Below are 15,346 nucleotides of genomic sequence, written 5' to 3' on the forward strand. Positions count from 1 at the left end.
GGGTTACCCTGGGTGGGGTAGGGGAGGCAGGGGCCCGCACTGGGCTGGCCTCAGCAGCCTCACCTGGGGTCCTGGGGGCCTCCCAGGCTGCAGCAGCATCAATCCTGCCTATCAGAGCCTGGCTGGGAACTGGAGTGTGGCTGCAGCTGGCCAGGCTCCAGTTTTGAGCAGAGCACGCATATGCCACTCCACTTTTTTTTTTTTTACGTGGGTTTTTTTTTTGACCCCTGGATACCCAGGAGTCAAACACCAGAATGTGCAGTATGTGCTGCCACGGATGTGCTGCTCATCTGGACACGGCCAGTGACTTCAAGACCACTGCGCAGAGTTTACAGCAGTGAACCTGAGAGGAGAATCAAGGCTCTTGTGCTCATCTGAGAAAAATTCTGCCGCTGTTTTCTGTCGAATGTGATGCAACCAACTCAACTGTGCTGTGTGATCTCATAAAATCCCTGAATTGAACTTTGAGTTTTCCTACAAATGTAAATGCAGGATGCCTGTTACGGTGATATACATTTGCAGTAACTCTGATAAAGTCAGTCCAGTTGCTCCAGTTACTATGACACTGGCAGGAAGGAAATTTGGCTCAAAGGGAACTCGCCTAAAGGATGCATCTCTTCTGCTTAGTTTTGACATGAGGAGTGTTTCATGAATGGAGAAGATTTAGTGCAGTGATCCTCAACTAGGGTGCCGGCCGGTGCCTGGAGAATCCTTTCAAGGGTGCCACAGGATGCCATGCAATGTTAGCACTGCAAGGTGTGCAAATGCGAGTCACAAGATAAACCCAGAGATTTCAAACAGGAGTCCAGCGTGTTAAACCTATTCTGCCCAGCCATGGTCTTTCTGAGCTCTTTGCAACAGAAGAATTGCACTAGTATTTTCTGTTGTCACAAAAAAGAAGTGCAAAATAGGAATTGGCGTTTTCCTAATGGGGCCTTGAGTGGAACAAGATTGAGAACCACAGCTTTAGTGTTGCTGAGCTCGTGCTTTGCCATCGGCTCCATCCTGTTGTAGGTATTTTGAAGGCAGTCCATGAGAAATGGGGCACATTTTGGAGACTGTTTTTGGGAGTCTAATGAAAGTAGCTGGGGTGGGGGAAACTGGATTGCATGGCCAGTTCCCCAGGGGCTGGTGGCGTGGGGCAGCTCTGCGTGGGGGCAGACACGACCTGCTGTTGTGTTGTGTTGTGCTGTGGCACTGTCCCCTGCCTTGCTGCATGGCGCTGTAGTGCAGTGCTGTGCGCCGTGCTGCGCTGTCCTGTCGGGCCGCGCTCCCCCGTGCGCGGCGCGGCGCCGTGGTGTTTCCGCGCCGTGTTGCGTTACGCCGGGCTGCCGCGCTGCTGTGTGTCCTGCGCCGTGCCGCCGCGGGTGTATCGCAGCCCGCGGTGGCGGGCCGGCGCCACGCGGCACCCCGCGCTGTCCCGGGGCGGGGGCGGGGACTTCCTGCCGCCAGGCCCGCCCCGCCCCGCCCCGCCCCGGCCGGTCCCGCCGCCGCCGCAGAGCCGGGGCGGCCGCCGCGCGTCCCGGGCCATGAGCAGGCGCCGCCCGGAGGCCGCCGGGCGCCGCGGGGCCCCGCGCTAGCAGCATGCGGAGGGGCTGCGGCCACCGCCTGGCCCTGGCCGCCGGCCTCGGCTCCTGCCTCCTGCTCCTCGTCTACCTGCACAGCGGCCGCCGCCCGGGTGAGTGCCGCCCCGGCCGGGCTCGGGCGGGCTTCGTTGTCCGCCTCCTAATCGCCGGGCCGGGCGGGAGGCCACAGCTAGTGCCGGCCCTTGCCCAGAGCCCCGGCTACATCGTGCCAGACACGGCTTTGTCTGGCCGGGCCGAAAAGCCTGCGGGGATGGAGAGGCCAGCACCTCTTCTCCCACTCTTTTACTTAGCGGGAAAGTTTTTCCTAGCATGCAGCCTCCGCTTCCCTTCTGCAACTCGAGACCTAGCTCCTAGCTCTGCCGGCTGACAGCAGTCCAGCTCCATCCTCTTCCCAGCCCTGCTTTAGGGAGTTGAAGTTTGCTATTAAATCCCCTCTCGGGCTTCTCTTCTGCAGACTAAATAATCCCCGTTCCTGCAGCCTCTCATGAGTCGTGGCTCCCAGCCCCCGAACCATTTTTGTCTCTTTTTTGGACACTCATAGTCATAGATGTAGGGTCGGAAGGGACCTTGCAGATCTTCTAGTCTGACCCCCTGCCCAGGGGGTCGGACTACAGATCCAATATGCCCACATCCTTTCTGTACCGGGGGGCACTAAACTGGACACAGCCCTCCAGATGTGGCCACACCAGTGTCAAATACAAAGGAATATAATCACGTCCTTCACTGTTATCCTCTTCATGATCATACTCATCATTATTACTGTTATTGCTGCAATCATTATTGCCATCATCAGTACAATTATTATTGCTGCTGCCATCATCATCGTCATTATTACTGCTGTTATTAGTCACCATCATTCTCATCTATCATCATCACGATCGTCATTATTATTATTATTACTGTTGTTGTTCTTGTGATTTATCACCCTCTTTCTTGTTATTCCCGTTGCTGGTAGGGGTAAGAGTGATGTAGACGCCGTAGAAACGATGCAAGAGGCAAGGATTCCTTAGGGGGACGTCTTTTAATGGACAAACAGTATAGTCAGGTTAGAGTTTGTTATGCAAAGTTTCAAAGGCGAAGCATTTGACCAAATGTAGAATATCTTATCCGAAAGCTTGTCCAACTCTGTCCCAACCAAACCGTTGGTCCCATCTCACTCTTCAAGATCTCTCACACTCAAGAAATCCTTGCCTCTTATAGTATTATTTTCTGACTTATCCCCAGGTATTGGCTTGCCCCGTTCCATATGCAGCCTCTGGAGCCTCTCGACAGGATGAGGCCAAAGAGTAAAGTGATTTCAATGTTGTACTCGTGCCTTTCAATGAAAATGCCTTTAAGGCTGGGATAGGACTAACGAAAGTGAAGAAATGCCTGGTTCTGGAACCAGGTGCTGTATGTTGCTCCGAAACGTATTACAGTACCTCCAAAATCCAGAAATTGTTGCCCCGTTCAGAGGGGGATTACATTGTTTTCTGCCTCGGGAGAAGGTTGTGCATTTGCAGGGCCAGAATATAAATAGGCAGGGATTTAAAGGGTTAATCATTTCACTGTCTGCTTTCCTCTCTTTTGTTCGAAAAGAAATTGGTTCCTATTTCCAGAGAGGCATTATTGAGTAATTCCTGTAGTTTAACGGTGCTCTTATGCTTTCTGATTACAGCAGAGGTTCTGCTGTGGTGCTTTTAAAGTTATTTACTCAAATTCCAAAGATCATGTTGACTGGATTGTTAGCTGATTTTCTTTTTCCAGCATGGTCTAAGTGAGAGGCAATTTTCACTTTATAGTGGATAGTCCATCACTTTAATCTTTTTTTTCAAAAAAAAAAAAAGGTTAAAACGTTTGGCTGAATAATCTGCGATTTGGAAAAGGCATGAGATGTGGGTGCCTGTGTTATGTTTACTGCTGCATCTGAAGTTTACTAACCCAGCCATGCAGCTGTAGACTGCAGCTTTCCAGTTAGCAACGTCTGTGTTAAGTGTTGGATCTGCAACTGTATTTTGGTATTTGCACGTTTTCTTAAAAGTGCAGCAACAGATCAGCACAAGGATGTGTGTGTTCGACAGCGAGAAGGGCAGATTTTATGCGGATATTGCACCCGAGCAGTTGGGAGGAAAATTTGTTTCATCATATTATTTTAAAATAGGAAGGCGTATTCATGGCTTATGATCTTGAAGACATCTATTTGGGCACTTGACTGAAATCCTTTGAGTACTCTCAGTGTTTTCTCAAGAGATTGATCTCACGAGATGATCATTAAGTGCGAGCACAAGTGGTTGTGGTTCAGGGGCAGAGTGCTGCAGTTAAACAGAGCGACAATGACTGCACAGAGAGTAATTGGTAGGGTGTGAGGTACTGAGCCTTGCCTGTTGAGTTTACTGGGTTATTTGTTACGTAAGGAAGTGGTGGGCCTAAGCCCATCAAGAAAACGTTAAGCGTCTCATGTAAAGAGGCCGCGGGATACATAACAAGAGATTGCGGGAGATGGCAAAAGAGAAAACAGTGATGGGAGTGTGGGTCAAAGATTTATAACAAGGTTTCCAGTGGGGGACAGTGAGCTGGGCACACTGGCCAGGCCCCACTGCCCCTCAAACATGTGCAAGGAGCTGTGCACTCTTCCCAGAGACGTCGGTGGAGGGAGGAGCGATAGGAAGCCAGCCCCACAGTCCCGTGCCTGAAGCTGAGTGCCCTCTGGTACTTTGCAAGACCATGTCCCTGATGCAGGAAAAGTCTCTTTTAAAGAGGTCTTGTAAATGATCTTATTTCATGTTGAATAAGGTATCTTTGCAGGTAAAGTTTTAGGCACAGAGCCTCGTGGGACATACCTTCTGGACCATTTCCTCATTTAGGCCAGGTATTTGAGATCTCATGCCTGCAGATGAGTGATCTGCCCCTCAATGCTCATATTAGAAGTGAGTATTAATTCCTTAAAGCAATGGGAGCCAATCTTTTTTGGCAGGAGTGCTGTGGGGTAAGCCCTGCGCCTTCCCCAAGTGCCACTGATCCCATTCCCTGGCCTGGTCTGCTGCTTTGCTTTCTGCTCCTTGCCTGATCTGCTGCTCTGTTTTCTGCTTCCGGTCATTCCTGCAGCTGTATTTTCCACTTCCTCTCTGATCTGCCACATGCCACACACAGAGGATGCCTGTGTGACTCGTGGTACACATGCTGTGGCTGGGCCACCCCTGACTTAAAGGGATACATGTCATCTGAAAGTTGTTTTCAGCATATGAGGTAAAATGAATTGCTAGTCCTGCAGCTGAGCCTTATTACCTTTCTTATAGTTTCCCTGCTTTTATAGACTCCTTCTCCTGCTCTCTTGCTTTGTGAAAGACCTGCACAAACAGAGAAAAAGGACTTATGAAAGGTTGTGGTCAAATGCAGCAAGAAACAACTGGAAAAACAGTGTTTATTAATAGAATCATAGAATAATAGAAAATTAGGGCTGGAAGGGACCTCGGGAGGTCACATCTAGTCCAACCCACTGCTCAAAGCAGGACCATCCCCAGCCAGGGTTTTGTTGAGCTGGGCCTTAAAAATCTCCAAGGATGGAGAGTCCACCACCTCTCTAGGTAACCTATTCCAGTGCTTCACCACTCTTATAGCGAGAAAGTTTTTCCTAATATCCAACCTAAACCTCCCTTGCTGCAACTTGAGACTTTTGCTCTTCGTTCTGTCATCTGCCACCACTGAGAACAGTCCAGCTCCATCCTCTTTGTAGCCACCCTTGATGTAGGTGAAGGCTGCTATCAAATCCGCTCTTAGCCTTTATTCTGCAGACTAAATAAGCCCACAATAATAAGTCATGTCCCCCAGCCCACAAACCATTTTCATTGCCCCCGATGAACTCTCTCCAACTTGTCCACATCCTTTCTGTAGTGGGAGGCCTAAAATTGTACACAGCCCTGTGAAACCTTTTCTGCCGTTCTAGATGAGGTCACATTGACATTAGCCACCTTGACTCTGGCTTGCCTGTTTAAGCCATCATATACAAAGAGTGAGAGAGAGGAGTCTGAAGTTTTAAGTTATTTGTTTTAAGTTATTTCTCTTAATATTGGGAAGTGGAGTTCCAGAAGAAGCCCCGAAGTCCCCGCTGGGCCAGACAATGTTTCCCCCATTATTTCTAGGGTTCTTCTGGGTGTGTTTCCTGGGATAACTGAAGTACAGTCACATCCACCTGCTGCTGATCCATGCTAACTGTGTGTCTAAACATTTGCAGAAGGCAGAGTAGGTTTACACCTTTATAGACTGACTAAATGAGATATGTAGAAAGCACAAGCTTTTGTGAACCGAAGTTTCTAAAGTATTCTGCTTTTATTTGAGCAGGAATCAAGGTCTGAAATATGGGAGGAAGGAAGACTACCGATGCTCATTGGACGCAGACCTATTAAGGTTTCACCTGTTAGAAACTGGAATGGAAATAATGAGATCAGCTGGAATTCCTACCTTCAGTTATGTCAGTGCAAGTCTGAGGGTGGAACAGCTTGTACTGAAACCGCAGGTTTTATAGAAATGGGGCATGGTGATTTTACAGTCAGAGTGCTGCCAGGCCAAAGCGCACTGATGTAACTAAATTGCTACCGATCTGGTTATCGTAGTCTTTGTTTCTGTACAGACAAAGTCTCGGATCAGAATCCATCCCCCGGCCACTGCAGGACAAGGGAACCCCGCTTGTCTCCATTGAAGTCAGTGGCAAAATCCCCATTGTCTTCAATGGAAACAGAATCAGGCCTGTTATTTTAAATTCTGCTCTCACAGTTTGACTAGGCAGAGACCGCTTAGGAAAGTTTAACAAATTACTTTTGAATGAGATCATCCATGCGGAAAGGTTAATGAGCTTTAATTGATGTACATTGACTTTAGACCTTTAGTTGATTAGCCTGAACTAGCTGTGGCCTCAATCACACCTGTGCAGTTTATCATGGTAATGTTGTATCTCGGTTGGTCCAGAAATTATGCAGAAAATATGAACCAGCTATGCAATAAAAGACATCACTTAAGAAATCCTTGTCTCTCATGTAGATTATTAGAGTCACTCCACTGATTTCAGTAGTGCTAGCTCCAGATTCACACTGGTGACTGAGGGCAGACTCAGATGATACATTGCTACCATGTTTGATTTTAGCCAACACACATGTAATAATCCGTTGTAAAATCTTGTTGAATAAATGTTAGGTATTTGACTCCAGACCCAATCTCTGAACCAGATCCTTCTCTGGGTTATGTTGCTTTCAGTGCAAAGTAATTCCAGTAAAAGCCTGGGGTTGGCTTGGTCAGAATCTGACCCTGTGAAGTTGCTTTCCTCTCTCTGGGATTGTTTATGATTAGCTCCTTTCTGTCTGCTGTTTCCATCATTGCTTTGGTGTAATTTTACCTGTGTTAGCAAGTAGGTTTGGTGGTATAGGGAAGAGAGTACTGGATGATAGGGAACTTACCATTGTTCTACCTCATATCAAGCCTACTTGACAGTGTTAAAATGCCAGAAGCTGCTGACACCTTGTGTACACTAAAGCTTCGGTCAGTGCTACCATCAGTGGAGCTACACCACATTTTGCAGCAAGGGGAGTTTGGAGGGAAGGTGGGGACTACTGATGTAGATGGGACCATTGAATATAGGCCTGAGAGAGAAGGGTCTGCTGGAAAAGGGGAGTGAATGGAGCATTGTGGTAGCCTCTGTCCCTTAGTGTCTGTGACAGCTGAAATTTCAGCTAAATGAGGCACAAGGCCAACTCATCCAAGAGCCTTGCTGGGGAAACCTGGGGGGTTGTAGTGTGCATGAGCTTTTGGAATGGCAGCATGCTCTGAGCTGCCAAGCTGGGGGCGTGCGGCATCTGCAGCCTCCAAAGCAGTTAAACAAGTAGTCACTCCATCCTGCAACCGATCTGAATCTTTCCTTGTTGGAAGAAATCCTTTTAGCAGGGAGCATTTGAAGCAACATTCCTCTTTGATGGGCATGGCACTCCACTGAACCCAGTGGGGCAGCCCTGGTGTAGACAAATGGAGACCCAGCCTCTTCCTATACAGGGCTGAAATGGGAATCCTTTGGTGCCTGTTGGTAAGTGAGAGCCAGCAGAGCTGTAGAGACTCTTCCCAGCTATTCCCAGTCTCCTTTGGTTGCAAAATAGTCAAGGTTTTCCTATGGATTCACAATACCTTTGGACCCTTATTTACCAGAGCAAGAAAGGGTGCTCAGGGCCTTTGAGAACTGGGTCAGGCCACTTTTCAAGGTATAAAATCCAGGGTGTTATTCTGACTACCCTGTGGACCTCCAGAATGGGAAGTATCGTATTTTCTCACACACAATGCACATGTAGTGCAAGGAAAGAACTTTTTTCCCTTCATTCTGCCTTTCAAAAATGTGGTGTGTATTTTATTCTGGGGCGTGTTGATTGTGAGCCAATACGGTAGTTCAGAATTAGTCATAATTGAAATGCAAATCCCAGTTCAGGGAGTCTTCAAGGATAGCGGGATGTGGCTTTGAGATTCAGAAGATTTGGGGCTGTTGGTCTGTTCTTGTAATCATTGTTGCCTTAAAAATTCTTAGTATTCATGGAGTTCAGGGCTAGAATTGCCCATTAGATTGCCCAGTCTGACCTCTCATATGTCATAGGCATTTAATTTTCACCCAGTTTACCCTTGTGTTTAGCCTGATGGGTTGTGTTTGATGATAAAGCATACTCTGTGTGTCATTAAAACGTATCTCCCAGAAGGGCACCCAGCCTTGCTCTGAAGTCAGCAAGAGATGGGGAATCCACCCATGGCTCCAGTGCCTAATCACTCCCCCCTGCTAAAAAATTGGTGATGGATTTCCCATTTGGGTTTATCTGGTTTCAGCCTCCAGCTCCTGGTGCTTGTTATGTCTTTAGCACTTAACAATTTGCTTGATGCTGGATTTACTAGGGGTCTCTTAAGTCCTGCTGTTTCTGTGAGTTGTTCAACCCCCAAAATGCTCAACCCCCAAAATAATGCCTAACACAAGCAGGAAAAAAGTCACTTGCAAGGGAGCTGAGTTTGTTTTAAAGTGTGCCTGAAAAGTGGCTGCTGAAAAGGGCACTCCCGCACTGCCTGTACGTACAAAATCCCAGCTACCGGGGTCAGAGCAGGAGAAAGCTTTGGCCGTTCTTGATCCGCTTTGGGCCTGCTCAGCTCTGGGAGAGCGTGAGCTGGGTTCTAGTCTAGCTTGTGCATCACACAATGAATTCCTTGACTGTGTTTCACTGCAGGACCAAATTCTGCCCTTGGGGTTGAATTGAAGGCATCTGGAAGTAAGGATAGAAGTTTTCCAGCAAAATCTGCATTAATGAGCCGGAGAAGAATTTGGGGAAGAATGCCAATGCTGGCAGGTTTTTATAGGAGAGGGGGTTTCAATCTGAGGGTAATGAGCAGGCACTGGGGAGTTATAGCCTTTCTGTCTTTTCTGTGTCCCTAAATGGAAAAGGGGTCCTGGCTGGATGGGAGGTTAGGAGGGTGGGGGAGATGGTAGATTCTGGTGGAAAGGTATCTCCCCATGCTGAACATCCTGTTATATGAATGGTACTAATCTTGAGACCACTGGTACTAGATGTGCCTGTTTTCATGGCTCATCCATGTATGCTAGGACAGGGGTGGGCAATTATTTTGGTTGGAGTGCCACTAAATTAATTTTGGGGACCTCTCGAGGGCCACATCCACCTGCGTCTCACTCTGTTTTGTCTCATCTCGTCTCTCCCTCCAGAACCCGGCTGTAGCTGTATTTCAGCGGGAGCCCCATGGCACAGCTCGGCACAGCAGAAGCTCCTGTCTGGGTCCACACATGAGCGTCGGGGCTCCTAGCAAACTACAGCTTTGGCCGGGCTCTGGAGGGAAGGGGAGGAAGGGAAGGAGAGAGAAAGAGATGCTACCACCCACCTGACACGGCAGCAGCTCCTGCCTGGGTCCACGGCTGATGCTCCTGGCAGATTCTGGGTCAGGGCTCCAGACAGGAGCTTCCACCGTGCCAGGAAGGTGGTGGATCAGATGTGGACACTTCTGGCAGGTTCTGCATCCTGGCTCCTGAGCCCTTCCCAGGTCCACAGCTGATGCCTGATGCTGCTGGGCAGAAGCAGGCCTGTCCGCGTGGCACCACGCGGTGGCAGCTGTCCACTTGTAGCCCAGATCAAATCTGTTGGCAGGCTGGATCCAGCCCACGGGCCGTATTTTGCCCACCCCTGTGCTAGGAGGAATGCAAGTGACTCTTGTTTTGATTTTCTTCTCACAAGCAGGTATGTGCCTGGGAATTCGTATGAATGATGATTTAACTAACTTTTGAGCATTGTGTTGCATTGTGTTAGATGGGAACTCAAACCACCTAACTTGGATCTTGTAATGTCACTACATTTAGATCTAGCGCACCCCAAAATTCCTGGAAGCTTGTGGGCTCTTGTCCCATTGCACCCCTATCTTATATACAGTTAATAAACTCATGTCCTCCTTTGGTACTTGGAGCAAAATCGTTTTAAAGTACAGGCACTGGTCATACAAACCAAGATTGTCTGAAGCAACGATTGACTTAGGTGCGTCATCAGTGTAAGATGCCACAAAGAGCCCTGGTTTCCAGAGTACGGTGCACCTTGGCCATCTGAAAATCAGACCTTTTTATGCCGTCTCAGGTTATGCACACAAAAATCAGTTGGCACTTTAGAAAATCTTGGCACAAACCTCACAGTCAACGTTGGTGTCGTCCCTGATTTTTCTCTAGAGCAGCTGAACTAGAGGTAGCACAAGGGGAAATTCCAAGCTCCACATGTGGATATTACTGCTGGGGGAGTGGAAAAATAAGCTAATACTCTCATTTTTTAAAATCTTTATTAACAACAAAACGTGCTCACCTCTTTCCAAGTGCTTTTCATCTGAGGGGCTTGAAGTGCCCCACAATTTTTATCTACCTGTATTATATTTCCCATCTTCCCAGTGAGGTAAGTAAATAGCATGACATCTGTCTTGCAGCTGAGGAACCAAGGCAGCCAGCTTAGGTCACTGAAGTGAGACCTCAACTGTGGTGCTACAGTTGCTCACCTGAGGTCTGCTTCACTGTCATGATGAAAAAACTGGGATGCTGAGCTTGTCTACACTGGGCGCTGTGTGCTAGCAAATGAAAGGGAGCAAATCACTAGGTGACACAGAGGATGCATGCTCTGTCTTCCCTTGCTTTTTGGCTACAGGCATTGTGCCTGCTCTGAAACTCTCCGTGCTGGAACCACCCGGGGCTCTGCATGCACGGGGCTTGTGGGAGCGGGTCCTGTTTGCAGCCGGCCGACACATTTCTTCACCTTTGCAGGCAGCAGAGCTGAGCTGCCTTTGCTCTGGCTGGCGCTGCAAGACAGGCACGAGTGTGAAAATGGAAGGGGCCCTCCAGGGCTGTTCTCCTTTTCCTTTCAGCTGCAGGGTAAGCTTTCTTAGTTCAGGCTCCCATATGAAATTGGAGCTCTGAGAGAGAATACATAAGTGCACTGCTGAAACAATAGGCCACTATGTTAGTACAGGCTTTGGGCAACCCAGGCTGGAGTGCCATTTCCCACATCCTCGGATTTGCCTATTAAAGGGAAGGCATCGGGCGCTGAATCTGTGATCTGCTGTTGCAAACAAACGTGCCCGTCCAGCACTGAAACATGGATTGGTAATGAGCTCCATGTGTCGCTGGCGGCCAGGCCTTTCATGTGGAATGCTTTCTAGTTCTTGGCTCAGTTCAGTTTCCTGAGAATCTCTGATATGTGCAAGAGGTTTGAGAGAGGGGAAGAAGTGGGCTTAGCTTGTCTGGAGGTTAACTCTGCATCTGCAGGGAAGGGACAGGAGGTTCTGATCTTCAGCCACGCTGATCCAAGCCTTTGTTGTCCCAAGCTGCAGTGTGTGCAAAGGCCCTGGTTGGAGCTATGTCTCTGGACCGGTTCACTTTTTCCCTCTGGAAGCCCATTACAGCTAGACTCCATATTGTGCAGGAGCTTCTGGTTAAACTCTAGCTTCAGTAATTAAGGTGCCAGCTTTAATGGGGAGGCTTTCGAGGTGAGCTGCTAAGGGGAAAGAACAGGTATAAGGGCACAGGCAGCAGTGATGTCTTGCTCATCTCAGCAATGCCAGGAGAGTCACAATCTGATTCATAGATTGTGAGACTGGAAGGGAACTGGGAAGATCATCGGGTCCAGCCCCTTGCACCTGGCAGGAAAGACAACTGGGGGTCAGGTAACCCCAGCAGGGTGCCTGTCCAGTCTCCTCTTGAAGATCTCCAGGGTAGGTGATTGGACCACCTCTGGAGGGAGCTTATTCCACAGCCTGGACACCCCAGCTGTGAAGAAGTTTTTCCTAATGTTGAGCCTGAAACGATCTTCCAGGAGTTTGTGGCCATTAATCCTGGTTTTCCCCAAGGGTGCCCTGGTGAACAGATGTTCACCGAGCTGGGGGTCCCCTCCACAGATGCAGAGCAATAGATTGGGACCTGTCTTTGACCCTTTAATTACCAAAGGGATCTCCCCCACCCCCAATTGTTTTCACAACATTTGAGTTAAATAGGTGTTAAAACAAATCAATACAAATCACAGGGACTGTCCTAGAGGGCCCTTGACTGTAAAACTAACCTGTAGGGTTAATTGGCCAGAACCAATTTGCACTGACCCAGGTCATACTTCTAGGCTTAAGCCTTCTGCCAGAACTTTTCTCGTTAGGGTAAGGATTAAAGTAATGGTGTGTGGGTTGAACAGCAGTCCACCTTCTTTTGGCTAAAAGCAGAGAGGAAACTCTTCCCTCCTCTTCCACCAGCATGGTGGGAGCTCCCCTTCCTGCCTCAGTCTATTCTAATCACAGGGCAGGACTGAGGAGATGGGATGGGTAGTGGGGGAAAGCTTTTTCTATGGGGTAGGTGGGGGAAAAAAGGAGTCTTATTGAGCAGATGTCACAGACCTTTTTATAGCAACATCATTCCTGTGGCTGGGATGTCATTGAATCAAAATAACAAATGTGTCACACCCTAGGTTTGGCCTTGGTCCAAATCAAAAGGTGGCATGCAAACACCTCTGAATGTGGTTGTGGCAAATGGATGGATATTACTTTGTATGTATGCAAGCCAGAATGCACATGTAAATTGAGATCTGCAACCCCTCCTGGCACAAATGCCGTGAGTTACTGTAGGTGCATACAAATCTGTAGAGATGAAGGAACAATTTATTGTGCTGACCAATGTCAAGTTTCATTTTGTTGCTCCTACAGCACCATAGGGTGTAGGTGATATTTTGCAAATACCAGAAGGCATAGGCCCTGTCCTAGAGACTGAACAGTCAAATCTGGATGGGCACAATATATACATTCAATGCAAGAGACATGAGGCCAATTCACCATCTGATACAGCCATTTCCACTGGCTTTCATAGGTACAGGGGCAGACATGGAGTCAGGTGGAAAAGTTGCTCTTTGCACTTGTAACCCTGTGCAATTAATGGCTGTACTTCCATCCTGGAAAAGGACGCTAATTAAGCGACTGCTACTGTTATTCCTGAAGTGATACTACTGTCAGACAGAGAGATCTGGATTCCTGCGGCCTGCCAGAATTGATGTAGTAGCTCAGGCCCACATTTAATTAGGATAACTGGGTTCTGAGAGATATTTCTCTCCATTTTACCATGTTCCCCTTTTTCTAAGTTCTCTTGTTTAACTATCACCATCCCCTTGACTGTGAATAGCCTTCCTTCCTCTTGAGAGGCAGCAACTTGGAAAGCTCTAGGACATGAAGCTGTTTATTCTGGTCTGTGCTGAATGGTTTTGCCTGCCCAGTTGGCTTTGCATGTTGAATGCTCATAGCACATTGAAGACTGGAGAGAGCCCTGGCTCCTTGTTGTTTATTCACCTCCTAGTAAATCCTTCCATTTGGGAAGGTTCTCCTGGGTATGGCCTAGAGTGGAAAATGGAAGAGTTTCATTTCTTGCCACTTCTCTGTCTGTCTGGTTTTTCTCTGTGCTGCCTGAAGAAAACAAGTTCCTCTCAGCTCTGTTCTCCAGAGTAGACAATGAGGGGACTCTCAAATTCAGCGGGTGTCTCATTTGTGACCTGCCCCTATTCATAGTCTTCCAGCTGGTGTCACTGTCCTGGGAGTAGTTTTGCTACCTCCATCAACGTGGCCAGAGAAGTCCTCATCATGAAGCCAGAACCTCAGTCTGGGGTCAGAAATGGAGGTTAGGCGAGTATGTGAGCGTTGAGAGCCTGTTCCACCTGGAGGTGACTGAAAGCCTGGGTGACCTGTACTTTGCCAAGCTCATCCTTTGGAAAGTCCAGTGAATGCAAAGCTGAGAGCATCCTGGACAGGGGGAGAGAAAGAGGAGGCATCCAAAAGTGACAGTTCAATGACAGCTAATGAGCTTAGTGACTCCATGCAGCACCTTCTGAATCAAAATGTGGAGGACATCGGGTCATAAATGACACAAGATGACTCTTCAGATTGTCGGAGGCCATTGAGTGAGTGCTCATATGGTTATAATAGAAGTAATTCATGGAGCCTTTGGCAAGCAGCGGGGGATTTACGGACTTTATTCAAAGCAGCTGAACTCATATCCCCAACTGTTGCTATGCAGCCACCCTTGGGCTGGGTGCACTGCCGATATATAGTGCCTGTTTTCCTCCAGCGTGCTCTGAGAAAGGACGTGAAGATGGATACTTATGCAGTTGTATGTACTGTGGGAGGTTTGGCTCACGGTGTATGATTTCCTTCTTAAAACACTGAGGTCTACATCTCCAGCCCCTTCACAACCGCAGATGATCAGGACCTCTGACTGTGCTTGTAGGAACACAGCCTCACCAAGCAAACTACTGAAACACTAGCAACTTCTGTTTCTTGGAGGTCTCCATCCAGAAACAGCACAGTTCTTGAGAAATGCAGGCAGGCAAGACCACAGCCTGAAAATAGGAATAGCATTATTCTTGCTGGCCAGAAGGTTGACTAGTTTGTGAACCCCGTGCTTGTTTTCCCTTGACTGCTCCTCTTATGGCAGGTTTGGTTTGCAGTGCTCGTTACAGCTGCACCATCTTGCTGCACTTTTTAGGGTGGGGTAAGTTTTTTCCCAGCTGGGTGTGCCCTGCCCTGGTGATAATTTACAGCTGAGGAATTTTGAAGCCTTGGAGGCCAACAGATGCTAGAGATAAGACCAAGATCTGCTGCAGCTTGTACTTTGTTGTCTGCACTGAACAGATCTTCCTTTGCCTCCCTTGAACCGAATGCCAGACCTGTTTGAGTTTAGACGCTGTCCCTCCATCTCAGTTGATGGGGTGCCACTGAGGATATCAAACAACACGTTATTATAAATAGCAGGAATTCTCTTTTATCTCAGAGGGTCAGTAAATTTGGAGGCAAAGACCCACTTTTGGGCCTGTTGTCTCCTGTCTGTGGCCCGTGCACAAGACGCCCCAACGTCTGCATTGTAAACCGTAGAGATTTCTAATTTGACATGATAGGATTGGTTGCCTTTTGTTTGGGTAGTGAAACACCCAACTCACCTGGGACAGGGAGGCAACCCCGACGGCCTGAAAGAGGCCTGCCCACCATTGCTCTGGAAGCACGTTGGGTTTCCCATAGTGCTCTGGGGCTCTGAATGTGGTGGCAGGGGGTTAATTTTGGTATGAATACTGCAATTGTGAGTTTGAGACCATTGGGCATTCAGCTTGAAATTGAAAGATAAACATTTCCTGGGACAAGAAGAAAGGGCCCTTTCTGGTTGCTTTTACTATGGCATTTGCTACCTCCACAGATAGCGCCTAGTTTGCTGCTGCCACCTCTCT

At 48.3% G+C, this 15,346-nt stretch overlaps 1 protein-coding gene across 1 annotated transcript in view; it reads left to right on the forward strand.

The window, feature by feature from the left end:
* Positions 1 to 1,323: 1,323 nt before the first annotated feature.
* CHST13 (carbohydrate sulfotransferase 13) overlaps positions 1,324 to 15,346 on the forward strand; it is a 56,762-nt gene continuing 42,739 nt past the window's right edge. Inside the window, exon 1 of the mRNA XM_090022487.1 lies at positions 1,324 to 1,678. Coding sequence (XP_089878613.1) covers positions 1,585 to 1,678 — 94 coding nt within the window. The 5' untranslated portion in view covers positions 1,324 to 1,584. The remainder of the gene's footprint in view (positions 1,679 to 15,346) is intronic.

This window comes from Crocodylus siamensis, chromosome 11 (genome assembly GCF_052110815.1).
Source record: "Crocodylus siamensis isolate JL-2025a chromosome 11, ASM5211081v1, whole genome shotgun sequence".
NCBI lineage: Eukaryota > Metazoa > Chordata > Crocodylia > Crocodylidae > Crocodylus > Crocodylus siamensis.